This window comes from Oryctolagus cuniculus, chromosome 16 (assembly GCF_051225735.1).
Source record: "Oryctolagus cuniculus isolate XC-2025 breed Fujian yellow rabbit chromosome 16, ASM5122573v1, whole genome shotgun sequence".
Classification (NCBI taxonomy): Eukaryota; Metazoa; Chordata; class Mammalia; order Lagomorpha; family Leporidae; genus Oryctolagus; species Oryctolagus cuniculus.
Window position 1 is genome coordinate 82,582,048 of NC_142882.1, and position 15,324 is coordinate 82,597,371.

The 15,324-nt window shown below is 38.8% G+C and overlaps 1 protein-coding gene across 1 annotated transcript in view; it reads left to right on the top strand.

The window, feature by feature from the left end:
- Nucleotides 1-15,324, top strand: part of LOC149121848 (uncharacterized) — a 542,783-nt gene that overhangs the window by 515,235 nt on the left and 12,224 nt on the right. Inside the window, exon 6 of the mRNA XM_089315627.1 lies at nt 18-73. Coding sequence (XP_089171753.1) covers nt 18-73 — 56 coding nt within the window. The remainder of the gene's footprint in view (nt 1-17; nt 74-15,324) is intronic.

A 15,324-nucleotide genomic window follows, 5' to 3' on the forward strand; every position in this document is an offset into this window, starting at 1 on the left:
ACTTCCAATTCTTGCAGAAGGCATTTGAAACTTATGACATTGATTGGCACATCGCTCTTCAGACTACACCTGAGTAAGTGATGGGTTAGCTGCACGGCTTTTTGCACGATAGAGCAACTCCTCTAATTTATGGCACAAGGGTAATAATGAAGGAATTTCCCATCACAATTGGTGATTTTTTGCTTTAATTTTCAAAAACGACTTAGGAAACCTATATCTATTCGGTGTCAAACTCTTAGCTTATTGCAAACCTAAAATTAATTTTTATTGATATATTTCCAATGTAGTTCTATACTTAATTGTATAAGATGCATTTTCTTTCATATCCTTTTGGCTATAGTCTTTCAGATTGGAATATTTTATAGCATTTTCATGCTTTTATGTGGTAGTTTATCTATTCCAGTGAATATTGGATTCCAATATCCTATTTGGATTCAAAGTTCAATATCTTAAAGTTATTAACTTTTTTATAAAACCTGTCTGAGAGGACACAAAGGAAATAATGAATGAAATACTCAGTGCACTTGACCTTCTGTATTGAAGGTTAACGTTTGTATTGGGGTGTGATCCTCAAGGAGTTAACGTTTCCATTTCCTTAAATGTAAGTAGAACAGCAAGGGTAGAGACCCACGGAGTGAACTATGTTCCAGTTGGCTGTTTCCCCATCATTGGTCTATTTCTTTACTCATTTACCTCCATACCAACTCAGTGTTCTTGTCAGTAATGGAGAGTTAGACAATTAATTATTCAGTAACATTTCACGTGTGAGTGAATTTAACATAACTGAAAACTTCTTTAGAAGCTTTGCAAAGGTTTTTCAGAAGTGTGATTGAAAATACCGTCTATGGGTAAAAGGTGATTTTGTTCTGATTCTAGTGGGACACAGTGAGGACAGACACAGTGCAGAACAGCAGGGATGATCCTATATCACAAAGATTTGACTTGACAAACACCTTGTTTTCTAAGCAGACTCACTAGCTTTTTGGTTTGGATTTTTTTGAAGGTAGCGTTCGAATGGGTTGGTTTTCCCATAAAAAGTGGAACTTAAACTCCATTGAGGACCAGAATAAACGAGCCTGCACTAATGTCTCTGTAGCCCTCGGCCACAGAATTGATAGCCTGTACTTGTTAAATAACTGAAAGCAAGCTATCCAAGTGTGGCTGTGCTAGGCACATGCCATGAAAACAATTAGATTAACACCATTTTTCTGAACATATTTTTAAGAACTTTGAAAGCTATCACAATCAGACCTTCCAATACATTAGGCATTAAAATTGACCGATAGGCCAGCGCCGCGGCTCAATAGGCTAATCCTCCACCTGCAGTGCCGGCACACCGGGTTCTAGTCCCGGTCGGGTGCCGGATTCTGTGCTGGTTGCTCCTCTTCCAGTCCAGCTCTCTGCTGTGGCCCAGGAGTGCAGTGGAGGATGGCCCAAGTCCTCGGGCCCTGCACCTGCATGGGAGACCAGGAGGAGGCACCTGGCTCCTGACTTCGGATCAGTGCAGTGTGCCGGGGGGTGAACCAACAGAAAAGGAAGACCTTTCTCTCTGTCTCTCTCTCACGGTCCACTCTGCCTTTCAGAAAAAAATTGACCAATAAAAAGATGCCATAAAAAATAAAGTATATGTACATGGCCATAACGTTTTGCCCTGAATAGTTACTCCAAAGATGATACTGCCTAGCAAATGATATAGCACTTTTAACATTTCATGTACTCTGAGAATTTTATGGCCTTTATATATCATTTGCTTCTAATCTGTCATTGGGTATATAACTTATTTTAAATAGAAAAATACAATTAATTGAGATGTAGTTAATCAATTTGTCATTGACTTCAGAATTGATTGCTACTTTGTGAATGTCCTCTTTAACACATCCTTTTCCTTTTAGAAGGAATACTATTCTTCATGAAACTAATGCATTAATATTTTGCAAATATTAATTAGGCATATCAAATCTGGAAATGATAGTTTCTTCCAGCTAACGCTAGTGGATGAGCTTAGAGTATGCAATTCTTTCTGTCTTATCGTTACCCTGGAACACGGCTACATTTGCTTCAGGGGACACTGAAGGAATATCTCACAGCAGGGTGCTTTCTCCAGGGTTCTAGGCTGCTTCTTCCTCAGCGAGCACTGATCTTTAAGTGGATTTAAGAATTCAAAACAGCGGGAGCCTGTGAGTTTTCACTGCAGGACTGTCAACTTTCTGCTTGACGGACCTTGACTATTTTAATATACAAATGGAGGACTAGCCTTGCCAGGTGCCCTTCTGTCAAACGCCTAGGAACACCATGATTTATTAGCTAACACCTTAGTCTCTTATAGGAAAAATGGTTATTGCCTGTTACAGAAATTAGGCCTGTCTTGCTTCATGAAGCTAAGTTCTGCCTCCTGGGCTGTGCCGTCTTACAAGCCCGTCATCCCCAGTGATGGTCCCCTAATTCCAAGGCAGCATCTCCCACTGCCTCTGACCTGCAGGATTCAGTTCCTGAATGTCTCAAAGTTTAGATGATTCCCTCAGGAAAGCAGTCCTTGCCTCATGAAAAAGAAAAATCTATTTTCTGTACGTACTTTGTAAAAATGGATGGATTATTTTCAGATATTAGTAATAAGTGTATTCTAACTTTCCCAACTCCTTAAGCCTTGTGAGTCCTTCTTCGATGTGATGCTGATGAATTTACAGAATGTCTTCCTCATTTACTCTAGAGTTTGTCATGCCAAGCCGTATAGGAGCCGTTCCAGAAAATTATAAAGTCCAGCTATAGATATTTTTGCAAATTTTTTTCAAATCCTATATTTTGAGGGAAATACCCTTATGTGAATAAATGCTTTCTTTTTAGCTTTATCTTTGGCATCTTCCATCTAACCTTCAAGATCCATGACCGTGTACGTTCACTTAGTGTTTGCTGCTTCATCGTTTCCAGGCTTCCTCTTCCTTTGACATTTAGGGAATTTCTTTTCAGCGCTCTTGGTGGGGAACAGAACCTTATTCTGGTTTTCATCCTGGAGGCAATGCATGGTGGTCAATTTCTACATCAGGTGAAGTTGTTGGATGATCTGTGGGAAAGAGATTCAAAGCCTTGAGACAATTGCTCAAATATCCTCTTCTAATCACTTCACTTTTTATTTATTCTTTAAACAGTTTTTTATGTATGTGAAAGTCAAAGTTACTCAGAGTAAGAGACAGAAACAAGCAGAAACAGAGAGAGAGAGATTGATTGATTTTCTATCCACTGGTTCACTCCCCAAATGGCCACAGCAGCCAGGGTCAGGCCAGGCTGAAGCCAGGAGCCAGGAGCCTCTTCCAGATCTCCCACATGGATGCAGGGGCCGAAGCATTTGGGTCATCTTCTACTGCCTTCGCAGACACATTAGTAGGGAACTGGATCAGCAGTGAGAAGTAGAGCAGCCAGGTCTTGAACTGGTGCCCATATGGGATGCTGGTGTCACAGGTGGCAGCTACCCGCTATACCACAATGCCAGCCCCTCGAATCACTTTTTTCTATCGTGATCCTTTGGATGCTTCTAATTTCTTATCTCCTGGGGCTCGGATTATTAGGGATAATAATCATTAGCTGGCTTGACTTTAAGCATAGTCCTCTCTATGGCTGCAGCACATTAAACTTTCCTGTAAGCTATGAAGATCTCTGGCTTTCACAGCAACTTTTCCATCATATTCATTAGTGTTATTTATCTTGCAAGGTCTCCAATGTTGTTGAAGCAGGCATCCAACCACAGGCTTCAGAATTAGCACGTCTACATTGTGACCAAATGAGGTACCCACTTGAGAGCTGTAAGCCTTGACTTCACATCCCATCACAGTCAACCACAGATCAAAGTATCAGTACTTGTGGAGCCACTGGGTGTCAGGGGTCATCCTCATCATAACCACCATCTTAAAACAGAGGTGAACAATCCAACACTGAAATCTCACTCAAATGATCTGCATTTGTGGCGTGCTCCTTCCACAAACTTTGTTAGTCCACATTTTTTAAAACTCTGGAATCTGACATGAAAGTTAAAGTATTGACTTTATTTGGAGGTGCAATCCTGGGCCTCTAAAGGCTGGAGGAAAGAGAGAGGAAATCAAAGTGGGAGGCAGGGAAGAGAAGAAAAGAAAAAGCACATTGGTACTGAATGTTACCCAGCTGGCTACTGCTTTGAAAATATACCACAGTCAGTACATAGCTCATGAAGGTCATCTCATAGACAGGATGTGTAATTTCAGCACATCATGAATAGTTTTCCAAGAGGAGGAAGCTGGAAGTAATCCCACGTCCTCTTGTCTGCTTGGTTTACGATGGTGTGGTTTCTTAGACTTCTGGCCTGTGTTCCACATGACTATTTAGGAAAGCAAGGGTACAAGAGCTGCTCTCAACCTGACTTAGGCAGAAGGGTGACTTTCTAAATCTCCTGCCTGGCATTTCTAACTTACTATAGTGTCTGTAGTTTTGCAACTCATCGAATTATTTTTGGATGAAACAAGACATAGAATACAAATTCCAGATGTCTTGAATTGGCCTTTTTAAAGCTAATTAATACAATTACTTCTCATATACTTTGTTGTAAGAATCCTTATATCTATTCAATTAACAACTTTCAAAAATAGCAGTCACTGTTGTCAATGATAGTCACCATGCTGTACAGTAAATTTCTTGAACTTCTCCTAGTGGACAATCTGTTTCCTCCGAGCAGCACCCTCCTTCCCTATGATCCCTTGAATCTGGAGCAAATTAATTCTGAAGTGCAGGTAGATCATCCAGCTGCAGCTTTCTTATCTATAAGATGAAATTCCAGGGTTCACATAAGAGGGAAAAATGCACATTTAAGAGTAAGAAGTTGAAAATGTGGAACTGAGTACGTCTGATGGGCTAAACAGCATAGAAAGTGGAGAGAGAACAACAAAGGGCATCTAAACGGGTTTAGATACATGGATTTGGTGAATGGCTTTTCACTACTTAATCACTTTCCCACCAAGGTAACCTAAGTACTAGAAAAAGAAATTATTCAAGGTTGTTTAGACCTATTGTTAGAATTGAAATTAACATTTATGTGTCTGTTGGCCATTTGGATTTCCTCTTTTGAAAAATGTCTATTGAGAACCTTGGCCCATCTCTTAAGTGGGTTGTTTGTTTTGATGTTGTGGAGTTTCTTGATTTCTTTGTAGATTCTGGTTATCAACCCTTTATCTGTTGCGTAGTTTGCAAATATTTTTTCCATTCTGTAGGTTGCCTCTTAACTCTCCTGACTATTTCTTTTGCAGTACAGAAACTTCTCAATTTGATGCAATCCCAATAGTTAATTTTGGCTTTGACTGCCTGTGCCTCCAGGGCCTTTTCTAGGAAGTACCTAGAATGTAGGAATTTTCTAGGAAGTATCTATATCTTGCAGGGTTTCTCCAGTGCTCTCTAATAATTTGATGGTGTCATGTCGTAGATTTAAGTCTTTAATCCATGTTGAGTGGATTTTTGTGTAAGGTAAAAGGTAGGGGTCTTGCTTCATGATTCTGCACATGGAAATCCAATTTTCCCAGCACCATTTATTGAATAGACTGTCCTTACTCCAGGGATTGGTTTTAGATCCTTGATCAAATGTAAGTTGGCTGTAGATGTGTGGATTGATTTCTGGTGTTTCTATTCTGTTCCATTGGTCTATCCATCTGTTTCTGTACCAGTACCATGCTGTTTTGATAACAACTGCCCTGTAGTATGTCCTGAAATCTGGTATTGTGATGCCTCTGGCTTTTTTTTGTTGTACAAGATTGCTTTAGCTATTCGAGGTCTCCTGTGTCTCCATATGAATTTCAGCATCATTTTTTCCAAACATGAGAAGAATGTCTTCAGTATTTTGATTGGTATCACATTGAAGCGGCCATTGGAGGGTGAACCAACCGCAAAGGAAGACCTTTCTCTCTCTCTCTCACTGTCCACTCTGCCTGTCAAAAAAAATTGCTTTTGGGAGAATGGACATTTTGATGATATTGATTCTTCCAATCCATGAGCATGGAAGATTTTTCCATTTTTTGCAATCTTCTTCTATTTCTTTCTTTAAGGTTTTATAATTTGTATCATAGAGATCTTTAACATCCTTGGTTAAGTTTATTTCAAGGTATTTGATTGTTTTTGTAGCTATTGTGAATGGGATTGATCTTAGAAGTTCTTCCTCAGCCATGGCATTGCCTGTGTATACAAAAGCAGTTGATTTTTGTGCATTGATTTTATATCCTGCTACTTTGCCAAACTCTTCTATGAGTTCCAATAGTCTCTTAGTAGAGTTCTTTGGATCCCCTAAATAAAGAACCATACCATCTGCAAAGAAGGATAGTTTGAGTTCTTCCTTCCCAATTTGTATCCCTTTAATTTCTTTTTCTTGTCTGATGGCTCTGGCTAAAACTTCCAGAACTATGTTAAATAGCAGTGGTGAGAGTGGGCATCCCTGTCTGGTACCAGATCTCAGTGGTAATGCTTCCAACTTTTCCCCATTCAATATGATGTTGGCCATGGGTTTTTCATAAATTGCTTTGATTGTATTGAGGAATGTTGCTTCTATACCCAATTTGCTTAGAGTTTTCATCATGAAAGGGTGTTGTATTTTATTGAATGCTTTCTCTGCGTCTATTGAGATAATCATATGGTTTTTCTTCTGCAGTCTGTTAATGTGGTGTATCATGTTGATTGTTTTGTGAACATTGACCCATCCCTGCATACCAGGGATAAATCCCACTTGGTCTGGGTGGATGATCTTTCTGATGTGTTGTTGCATTCCATTGGCGAGAATTTTATTGAGGATTTTTGCATCTATGTTCATCAGGGATATTGGTCTGTAATTCTCTTTCAATGATGCATCTTTTTCTGGCTTAGGAATTAAGGTGATGCTGGCTTCATAGAAAGAATTTGGGAGGATTCCCTCTTCTTCAATTGTTCTGAATAGTTTGAGAAGAATTGGAGTTAGTTCTTTAAATGTCTGGTGGAATTCAGCAGTGAATCCATCTGGTCCTGGGCTTTTGTTTGTTGGGAGGGCCTTTATTACTGTTTCAATTTCTGTCTCAGTTATGGGTCTGTTTAGGTTTTTGATGTCTTCCTGGTTCAATTTAGGTAGGTTGCATGTGTCCAGGAATCTATCCATTTCTGATAGGTTTCCCTGTTTGCTGGCATACAAGTCCTTGTAGTAATTTCTGATGATTCTTTTTATTTCTGTGGTGTCTGTTGTTACGTTTCCTTTTTCATCTCTGATTTTATTGATTTGGGTCTTTTCTCTTCTTGTTTTAGTTAGTTGGACCAATGGGGTGTAAATTTTTTTTAAAAAAAACCATCTCCTCATTTGGCTGATTTTTTGTAATTTTTTTTGATTCAATCCTGTTAATTTCTTCTCTGGTTTTAATTATTTCACTTCTCCTACTAGCTTTGGGTCTGGTTTGCTGCAGTTTTTCTAGATCCTTGATATGCATAGAAAGCTCATCTATTTGGTGCCTTTCCAATTTCTTGATGTAGGCACCTAATGATATAAACTTTCCTCTTAACACTGCTTTTGCTGCGTCCCATAAGTTTTGATATGTTGTGCTGTTATCCTCATTTACTTCCAGAAAATTTTTGATTTCTCTTTTAATTTCTTCTATGACCCATTGTTCATTCAGGAGCATGTTGTTCAATCTCCATGTGTTTGCATATGCTCTAGGGATTCCTGAGTTGCTAATTTCCAACTTCATTCCTTTATGGTCTGAGAAGCTGCATGGTATGATTCTAATTCTTTTGAATTTGCTGAGGCTTGCTTTATGGCCTAGTATGTGGTCAATCCTAGAGAAGGTTCCATGTACTGCTGAGAATGATATAAAAGCTTTGTGTGTAGGGTGAAAAGTTCTGTATATATCTGTTAGATCCATTTGGGCTATAGTGTCATTTAAATCTACTGCATCCTTGTTGATCTTCTGTCCTGTTGATTTGTCTATTTCTGAGAGTGGGGTTTTGAAGTTTCCCAGTACTATTGTATTGGCGTCTAAGTCTCCCTTTAAGCCCCTTAACAAATCTTTTAAATAAACTGGTGCCCTGTAATTAGGTGCATATACATTGATAATCGTTATATCTTCCTGTTGACTTGATCCTTTAATCATTATATAGTGCCCCTCTTTGTCTCTCCTAACAGTTTTTGTGGTGAAGTTTATGTTGTCCAATATTAAGATGGCTACGCCTGCTCTTTTTTTCATTTCTGTTGGCATGGTATATCTTTTTCCAGCCTTTCACTTTCAGTCTGTATGCAACTTTGTTGAAAAGATGTGTTTCTTGTAAGCAGCAAATAGATAGGTTTTGTTCCTTAACCCAATCAGCCACTCTGTGTATTTTAGCTGGACAGGTCAGGTCATTAACGTTCAATGTGACTATTGATAAGTAATAACTTTGCCCTGCCATTTGGTGAAGATATTCTAATATATGCTTTGAATTCCCTGTGATCTTTTGCTGTGAGGTTTCCTTCCTTTACCTTCTGTCACATTGATGGCCGTGTTTCTGTGTTTCTGTGTGTAACATATCTTTAAGCATCTTTTGCAGGGCTGGACGAGTGGCGACAAATTCTTTCAATTTCTGTTTGCTATGAAAGGTCTTTATTTCACCTTCATTCACAAATGAGAGCTTTGCAGGATATAATATTCTGGGCTGGCAGTTGTTCTCTCTTAGTACCTGGGCTATGTCTTGCCATTCCCTTCTAGCTTGTAGAGTTTCTGATGAGAAGTCTGCTGTCAGTCTAATTGGAGATCCTCTGAGAGTAATCTGACGTTTCTCTCTTGCACATTTTAGAATCTTTTCTTTATGTTTCACTGTGGTGAGTTTGATTACAACGTGTTGTGGTGAGGATCTCTTTTGGTCATGTTTACTAGGTGTTCTATGAGCTTCCTGTACTAGGATGTCTCTGTCCTTCTCCAAACCCGGGAAGTTCTCCGTAAGTATCTCACTTAAAAGGCCTTCTAATCCTTTCTTTCTCTCCATGTGTTCAGGAACTCCTAGAACCCGAATGTTGGTTTTTTTAATAGTATCCTGTAGATTCCCAACAATATTTTTTAGGTTTCTAATTTCCTCTTCTTTTCTTTGGTTTGACTGTATACTTTCCTGTGCTCTGTCTTCTATGTCCGATATTCTCTCTTCTCTTTCACTGACTGTTTTTAATGCTCTCTAATGTGTTTGTCATTTGATCTATTGAGTTCTTCATTTCATTTTGATTTCTCTTGTAGTACTATTGGTTGAACTCTGTAATTAACACACAATTATTCTTAGGTGTTTAAATTTTAACTGAAAAGTGATCCCTGTTAAATATAAGAGTGGGAATAAGAGACAGAAGAGATGTACTATTTGGGACATGCTCAATTGGACTTGCCCCAAATGGTGGAGTTAGAAACGTGCCAGGGGATTCCAATACAATCCCATCAAGGTGGCATGTACCAATGCCATCTCACTAGTCCAAGTGATCAATTTCAGTTCACAATTGATCACACTGATAGGTCTGAGAGTCAAAGGGATCACACAAACAAGACCAGTTTCTGCTAATACTAACTGATAGAATCAAAAAGGGAGAGAATGATCCATCATGGGAAGTGGGATACACAGCAGACTCATAGAATGGCAGATGTCCTAAATAGCACTCTGTCCTCAGAATCAGCCCTTAAGGCATTTGGATCTGGCTGAAGAGCACATGAGAGTATTTTAGGCATGGAAAGCCAAGACACCCTGGGAAAAAAAAAAAAAAAGAGGACCTAAACGAAAGATCTCTGAAAGTGAGATCCCAGTGGAATATTATGGGGCCACAAAGAAGGAGGTACCTTTCTCTGAAGGGAGGAGAGAACTTCCACTTTGACTATGACCCTGTCGGAGTAAGATCAAAGTCGGCCAACTCAAAAGGCTTCCATAGCCTTGGCAACTCATGACTAGAGCCTAGGGAGATTACTGACGCCATAAACAAGAGTGTCAAATTGTTAAGTCAACAACAGGAGTCACTGTATACTTACTTCTCATTGGGATCTGTCCTTAGTGTATTGTCCAATGTGAAGTAATGCTGTAACTAGTACTGAAACAGTATTTTACACTTTGTGTTTCTGTGTGGGTGCAAACTGATGAAATCTTTACTTAATATATACTGAATTGATCTTCTGTATATAAAGATAATTGAAAATGAATCTTGATGTGAATGGAACGGGAGAGGGAACGGGAGATGGGAGGGGTGCGAGTGGGAGGGAAATTATGTGGGGGGAAAGCCATTGTAATTCATAAACTGTACTTTGGAAATTTATATTTACTAAATTTAAAAAAAAAGAATTGAAATTAACATTTAATAGCAGTTACAGAAACACTTCCATAGGTAGTATTTTATTGAAACTTTACCATAGACCTAAAAGGTAAATTTCTGTATAGCAGGAAGTATTAACATTTCCTGGTCAACTGCCCTCTGGGGAGTTGTAATTCTAAAAACAAATTATCCATTTTTCCTAATCTTGATTGCTAGATACAAATTAGGATCCCCTGTTAGTGGTGCCCACTTGAGAATTGGCACGTACAGATAAGATAAGATAAGACAGAACTCTTTCTCCTGGGACATGGCTGATGGCTGGTGTAATGTAGGGATCTGGAGATTTGGAGATGCAGTGGTTAGGTTACTGCATCCATTGATCCCCTATCTTTTGAGCTTTGGGGGTACTGATCAGCTGTGGCAAAGGTAATAGTAACAACAAGGGCAAGTTTCTGATCTCAGGTTTATAGTTATATTGGGTGAACCCCAAAAAGCAAAAGTAAAGTGATGACTTACAAATTCTACAATTTGACCTTTCCAAATTATTCTGTACACATTTAATTCTCTTTAATTAATCCCCTCATTTGAATATTGCTATGATATCTTCTATTAAGCTTTTTGAAATGTTGGTATAATGTGGATTCGGATGGAATAACCATCTGTACCCTTTAGTGTCCACTCCCAATTGGTGCTGTCCCACACGTTCATGGAACAGCATTACCACAATGTTGATGTGAGACAGCCAGGATGCAGGACATTTGCATCACCATACGGATGCCCCGCATTGCTGTGTTGTAGTTGTTGTCACTTCCCTGTCACTCAAACATTCTATAGCCCCTGGAAGATCCTAATGTTCTCTGTACTTGTGTAATATTTTCTTTTTCATCTCTGGAAGGCTATGGGATCAGTTACCTCGGGCTAACACAACAAAGTACCACAGACTCATTGGCTTAAGCACAGGAAATAGTTAAATCTGGAGACAAGGAGCCCAGGTTCAAGGTGTTACTGGGTTGGTTTAGCCCAAGAGCTTCTCTCTGGCTGTTTGGCTGCCCTCTTCCTGGGTCTTCACCTCCTCTTCTCTCTGTGAATGTCTGTGTCGCCTTTGAAAGACACAAGTCTCGTTGGACTAGGGCCCACTTTATGAATCTTATCTCACCTTATTGATGGCTCTAAAGACCTTATTTCTATACCAGACACTTGGAGAAGTGCTGGCATTAGGACATCCACATACAAATTTTGGGGTGACACAGTTCATCGCATGATGTTGCATAAATGGAACCATATGATATGAAAACTTTGGGACTGTATTTTTTCCACTTGCTATAATACCATGGAAACTAATTCAGTTTGATATGTGTACCAATTGTTTCTAATGCCAAGCAACCTTCCATCCTATAGATACACAACTTTCTTTAACTGCTTTCTCTTTGAAGAACATCTGTGTTGTTTCTAGTTTTGAACTATTTTGAATAAAGTTGTTGTAAACAATTGTGTACATGTTCTGGTATGATCATATGTTTTCCCTTCTGTGGTGAAATGCTCAAGAATGCCATTTCTGGGGTATATGTTCTGTTACAGGAAAATGATGAAATATTCTCTAGAGTGGCAGGACCATTCACATTCCTATAAGCAGTATCTGTATGCAATTGTTCCTCTGTGTGTTCGCCAGCTTGTGATGTTGTCCTTTTTATTCTATTAGTTATTCTGATACATACATTGTAATATCTAATTGTGATTTTCACTGGCATTTCTGTAGTGTCTAATTAAGTTGAACAGCATATTATGTGACTGTTTCATCCATAATCTTTGGTAAAATACCTGCACATGTCTTTTGCTGATTTTCTAATTAGATTATTTCTTTTCTAAATTTTTTAAATGTTTTTACGTTTTTATTTAAAAGAGGGAGGGATGAAGGGGGAGAGAGAGAGTGAGAGAGGAGAGAGAGAGAGAGATCTCCCATCTGCTGATTCACTTTCCAAATGCCTGCAGTAGCTGGGACTGCCAAGCCAAAGCCTGGGGTGGAAGATGAATCTGGGTCTTCCATGTGGGTGCACCCCCTTCTCCCATGGTACCCACTAATAGGAAACTGGAACTGGGAGCAGAAGTTACACTTGAACTCAGGTAGTGTGGTAGGGAGTTCAGACATCTTAATCACTGGGCCAGCACCTGCCCAAGATGGTTTATCTCATAACTGTTGAGTTTTGGAGGGTTCCCATAATTCTACAGACTTAGTCTTTGTTGGAATATAGTTTGAAGATATATTCACCCAGTCTGTAGCCTCTTTTGCTCCTCTTAACAGATTTTTCATTTCAATGAACTCCAACTCATGTCTTCCTTCTAATTGTCATTTTTTGTGTCTAGTTCATGTATTCTTTTCCTAATGCCATATCTTAAAAATATTCTCTATGTAATATTTTCTTTCTAAGGGTTTCATAATTTTAGTTTTGATATTTAAGTTTGTATCTATTTTGGGTTCATTTTTGTATAAGAAATGAGACTTTGTTTTTACCTGTTTACTTACAATTACTCCAGTATCATTTATTGAGAAAGACATCTTTCTTCCATCAAATTGCTTTTGAATCTTTGCAAAAAAAAACAAAAAACAAAAAAAACAACAACAACAAAAAAAAAACAACTAGGGCATGTTTCTGTGGGTCTGTTTCCCAGTTTTATTCCTTGATCTTTAGATTTACTTCTCCTCCATCATAATCACATTCTTGATTTCTATAGAAGTATGGTAAATACTGACAGCAAGAAAGCTTATCCCATCACTTTATTCTTCTGTTTCAAAATTTTTCTAACTACTCTAATTCCTGTGCTGCTTCCTATGAATTTTAGAATGATCTATAGCTATAAACAATTTATGGAATTTGGATTTTTTTAACAACTGTATATCAGTTGGTAAGAATTAACAATTGCTGTATTGAGTTTTCCAATCTATAAATTGGTATGTTTCTCTATTCATTTAGATATTAATTTTTTTTTACTGGTGTTTAGTTTATAGCATATGAGTAGTACAAATGTTTCATTTGCATGTTTTAAAAATATTTTTCTTTAGAGATTACAAATGGTATTTCATTTTCAATTCTTGTAAACATGTGCTTATTGCTAATATAAAGAAACATGGACTTTCACTCTTTAGTTTCTATCATGTAACTTTGCTAATCTTTTTTTTTTTTTTTTTTTGACAGGCAGAGTGGACAGTGAGAGAGACAGAGAGAAAGGTCTTCCTTTGTCGTTGGTTCACCCTCCAATGGTTGCCGCAGCCGGCGCACCGCGCTGATCTGATGGCAGGAGCCAGGTACTTCTCCTGGTCTCCCATGGGGTGCAGGGCCCAAGCACTTGGGCCATCCTCCACTGCACTCCCTGGCCACAGCAGAGAGCTGGCCTGGAAGAGGGGCAACCGGGACAGAATCCGGGGCCCCGACTGGGACTAGAATCCCGGTGTGCCGGTGCCGCAAGGCGGAGGATTAGCCTATTGAGCCACAGCACCGGTCCGTAACTTTGCTAATCTTACTGATTAGTTCTAGGAAATTTTTGGAAGTTTCAATGGACTTTAGTGTCACCTACAAAAAAAGACAATTTAAATTCTTCCTTTTTGATCTGTGCCTTTCATTTTTTTCTTGCCTTACTTCACTAGACAAAACTTCAAACAATGTGTTGAATAAGAATAGTGAGAGCATGTCTTTTTGCGTTGTTACAGATCTTAGTAAGAAAGGTTTCAAACTTACATCTCTGTGGAGGATGATAACCGTAGGATTTATAAAGATATATCAAGATGTATATATTTGAAAGGTGATGTGAGAGACAGTGAGCAGGTGCAGGAAATGGAGAGCAAGAGGGGTATCTTCCATCCACTGGTTCACTCCCCATGGTTGTAATAGCGGCCAGGCTGAAGCCTGAAGCCAGAATTGTTCTCCCATATTGGTGGCATGAGCCCAAATACTTGGACTATCATTTTCTATCCTCCCAAGAGCGTTCATAGGAAGCTATATGGGAAGCAATGTAGCCAGGAATCAAACCAGCATTCCTGGGGCGGGTGCTGTGGCATAAAATGTTATATAGTTCCACTTGCAGTGCAGGCGTCCCACATGGGCACCGGTTCAGGTCCTAGCTGTTCCACTTCCCAACCAGCTCCCTGCTAATGTGCCTGGGAAAGCAGTGGAAGATTGCCCAAGTACATGAGCCCCTGCATTCACATGGGAGATGCAGAAGAAACTTCTGGCTCTTGGCTTCAGCCTGGTCTAGCCCTTATACTTGCAGCCATTTGGGGAGTAAACCAGTGGATGGATGTTTGCTCTTTCTCTCCCTCTTCCTCTCCCTTTCCATATCCCTCTCCCTCTCCCTCTTTCAAATTAATAAATAAATATTAAAATAAAAGCACCAGCATTCCTATATGGGATACCAGTCTGGGAAACTGTGCTGTAACCCTGGTCCCAGCCATGGGATTTTTGTAGATGCTGTTTTTCAAGTTGTGAAATTCCACCTCCTTTTTTCTCAGATTATTTTTTTTATCATGAATTGGTACTGAATCATGCCAAGTCATGTTATTTTTCTTACTTAGCTAATTTGCAGGGTTTCATTGATTATCAAATATTGACCCAGTATTGAAATTAAAATCACTTGGTCATTATATATAATTCTTCTTATGGACTGCTGAATTATATGTGATCATATTTTGTTAAGAACTTTTGTATGTAAATGCATGAAGCATATTGGCCTATGATATGTGTTATTGTACTGTTTTTGTCTGGTTTTAATTTCAGCATAATACTAATTTCATAGAAGAAAATACAGCATAATCTTTAATATTCTAGGAGAGCTTATATGTATTTTTAAGTGTAATATTCTTTTTAAATATTTTATGACAGTTATACAGAATTATCCAGTAAAAATAGCTGGGCTTGGAGATTTTGGGAACACGAGGTGAGGGATATTTTTATGAATTAAAACCACTTAATAGCTATGAGATTATGCAAGTTATTTATTCCCTACATAAATATTGGTAGTTTGTGTTTTTCAAGGAAGGACCACTTCAAGTTGTCAGATATTTATGT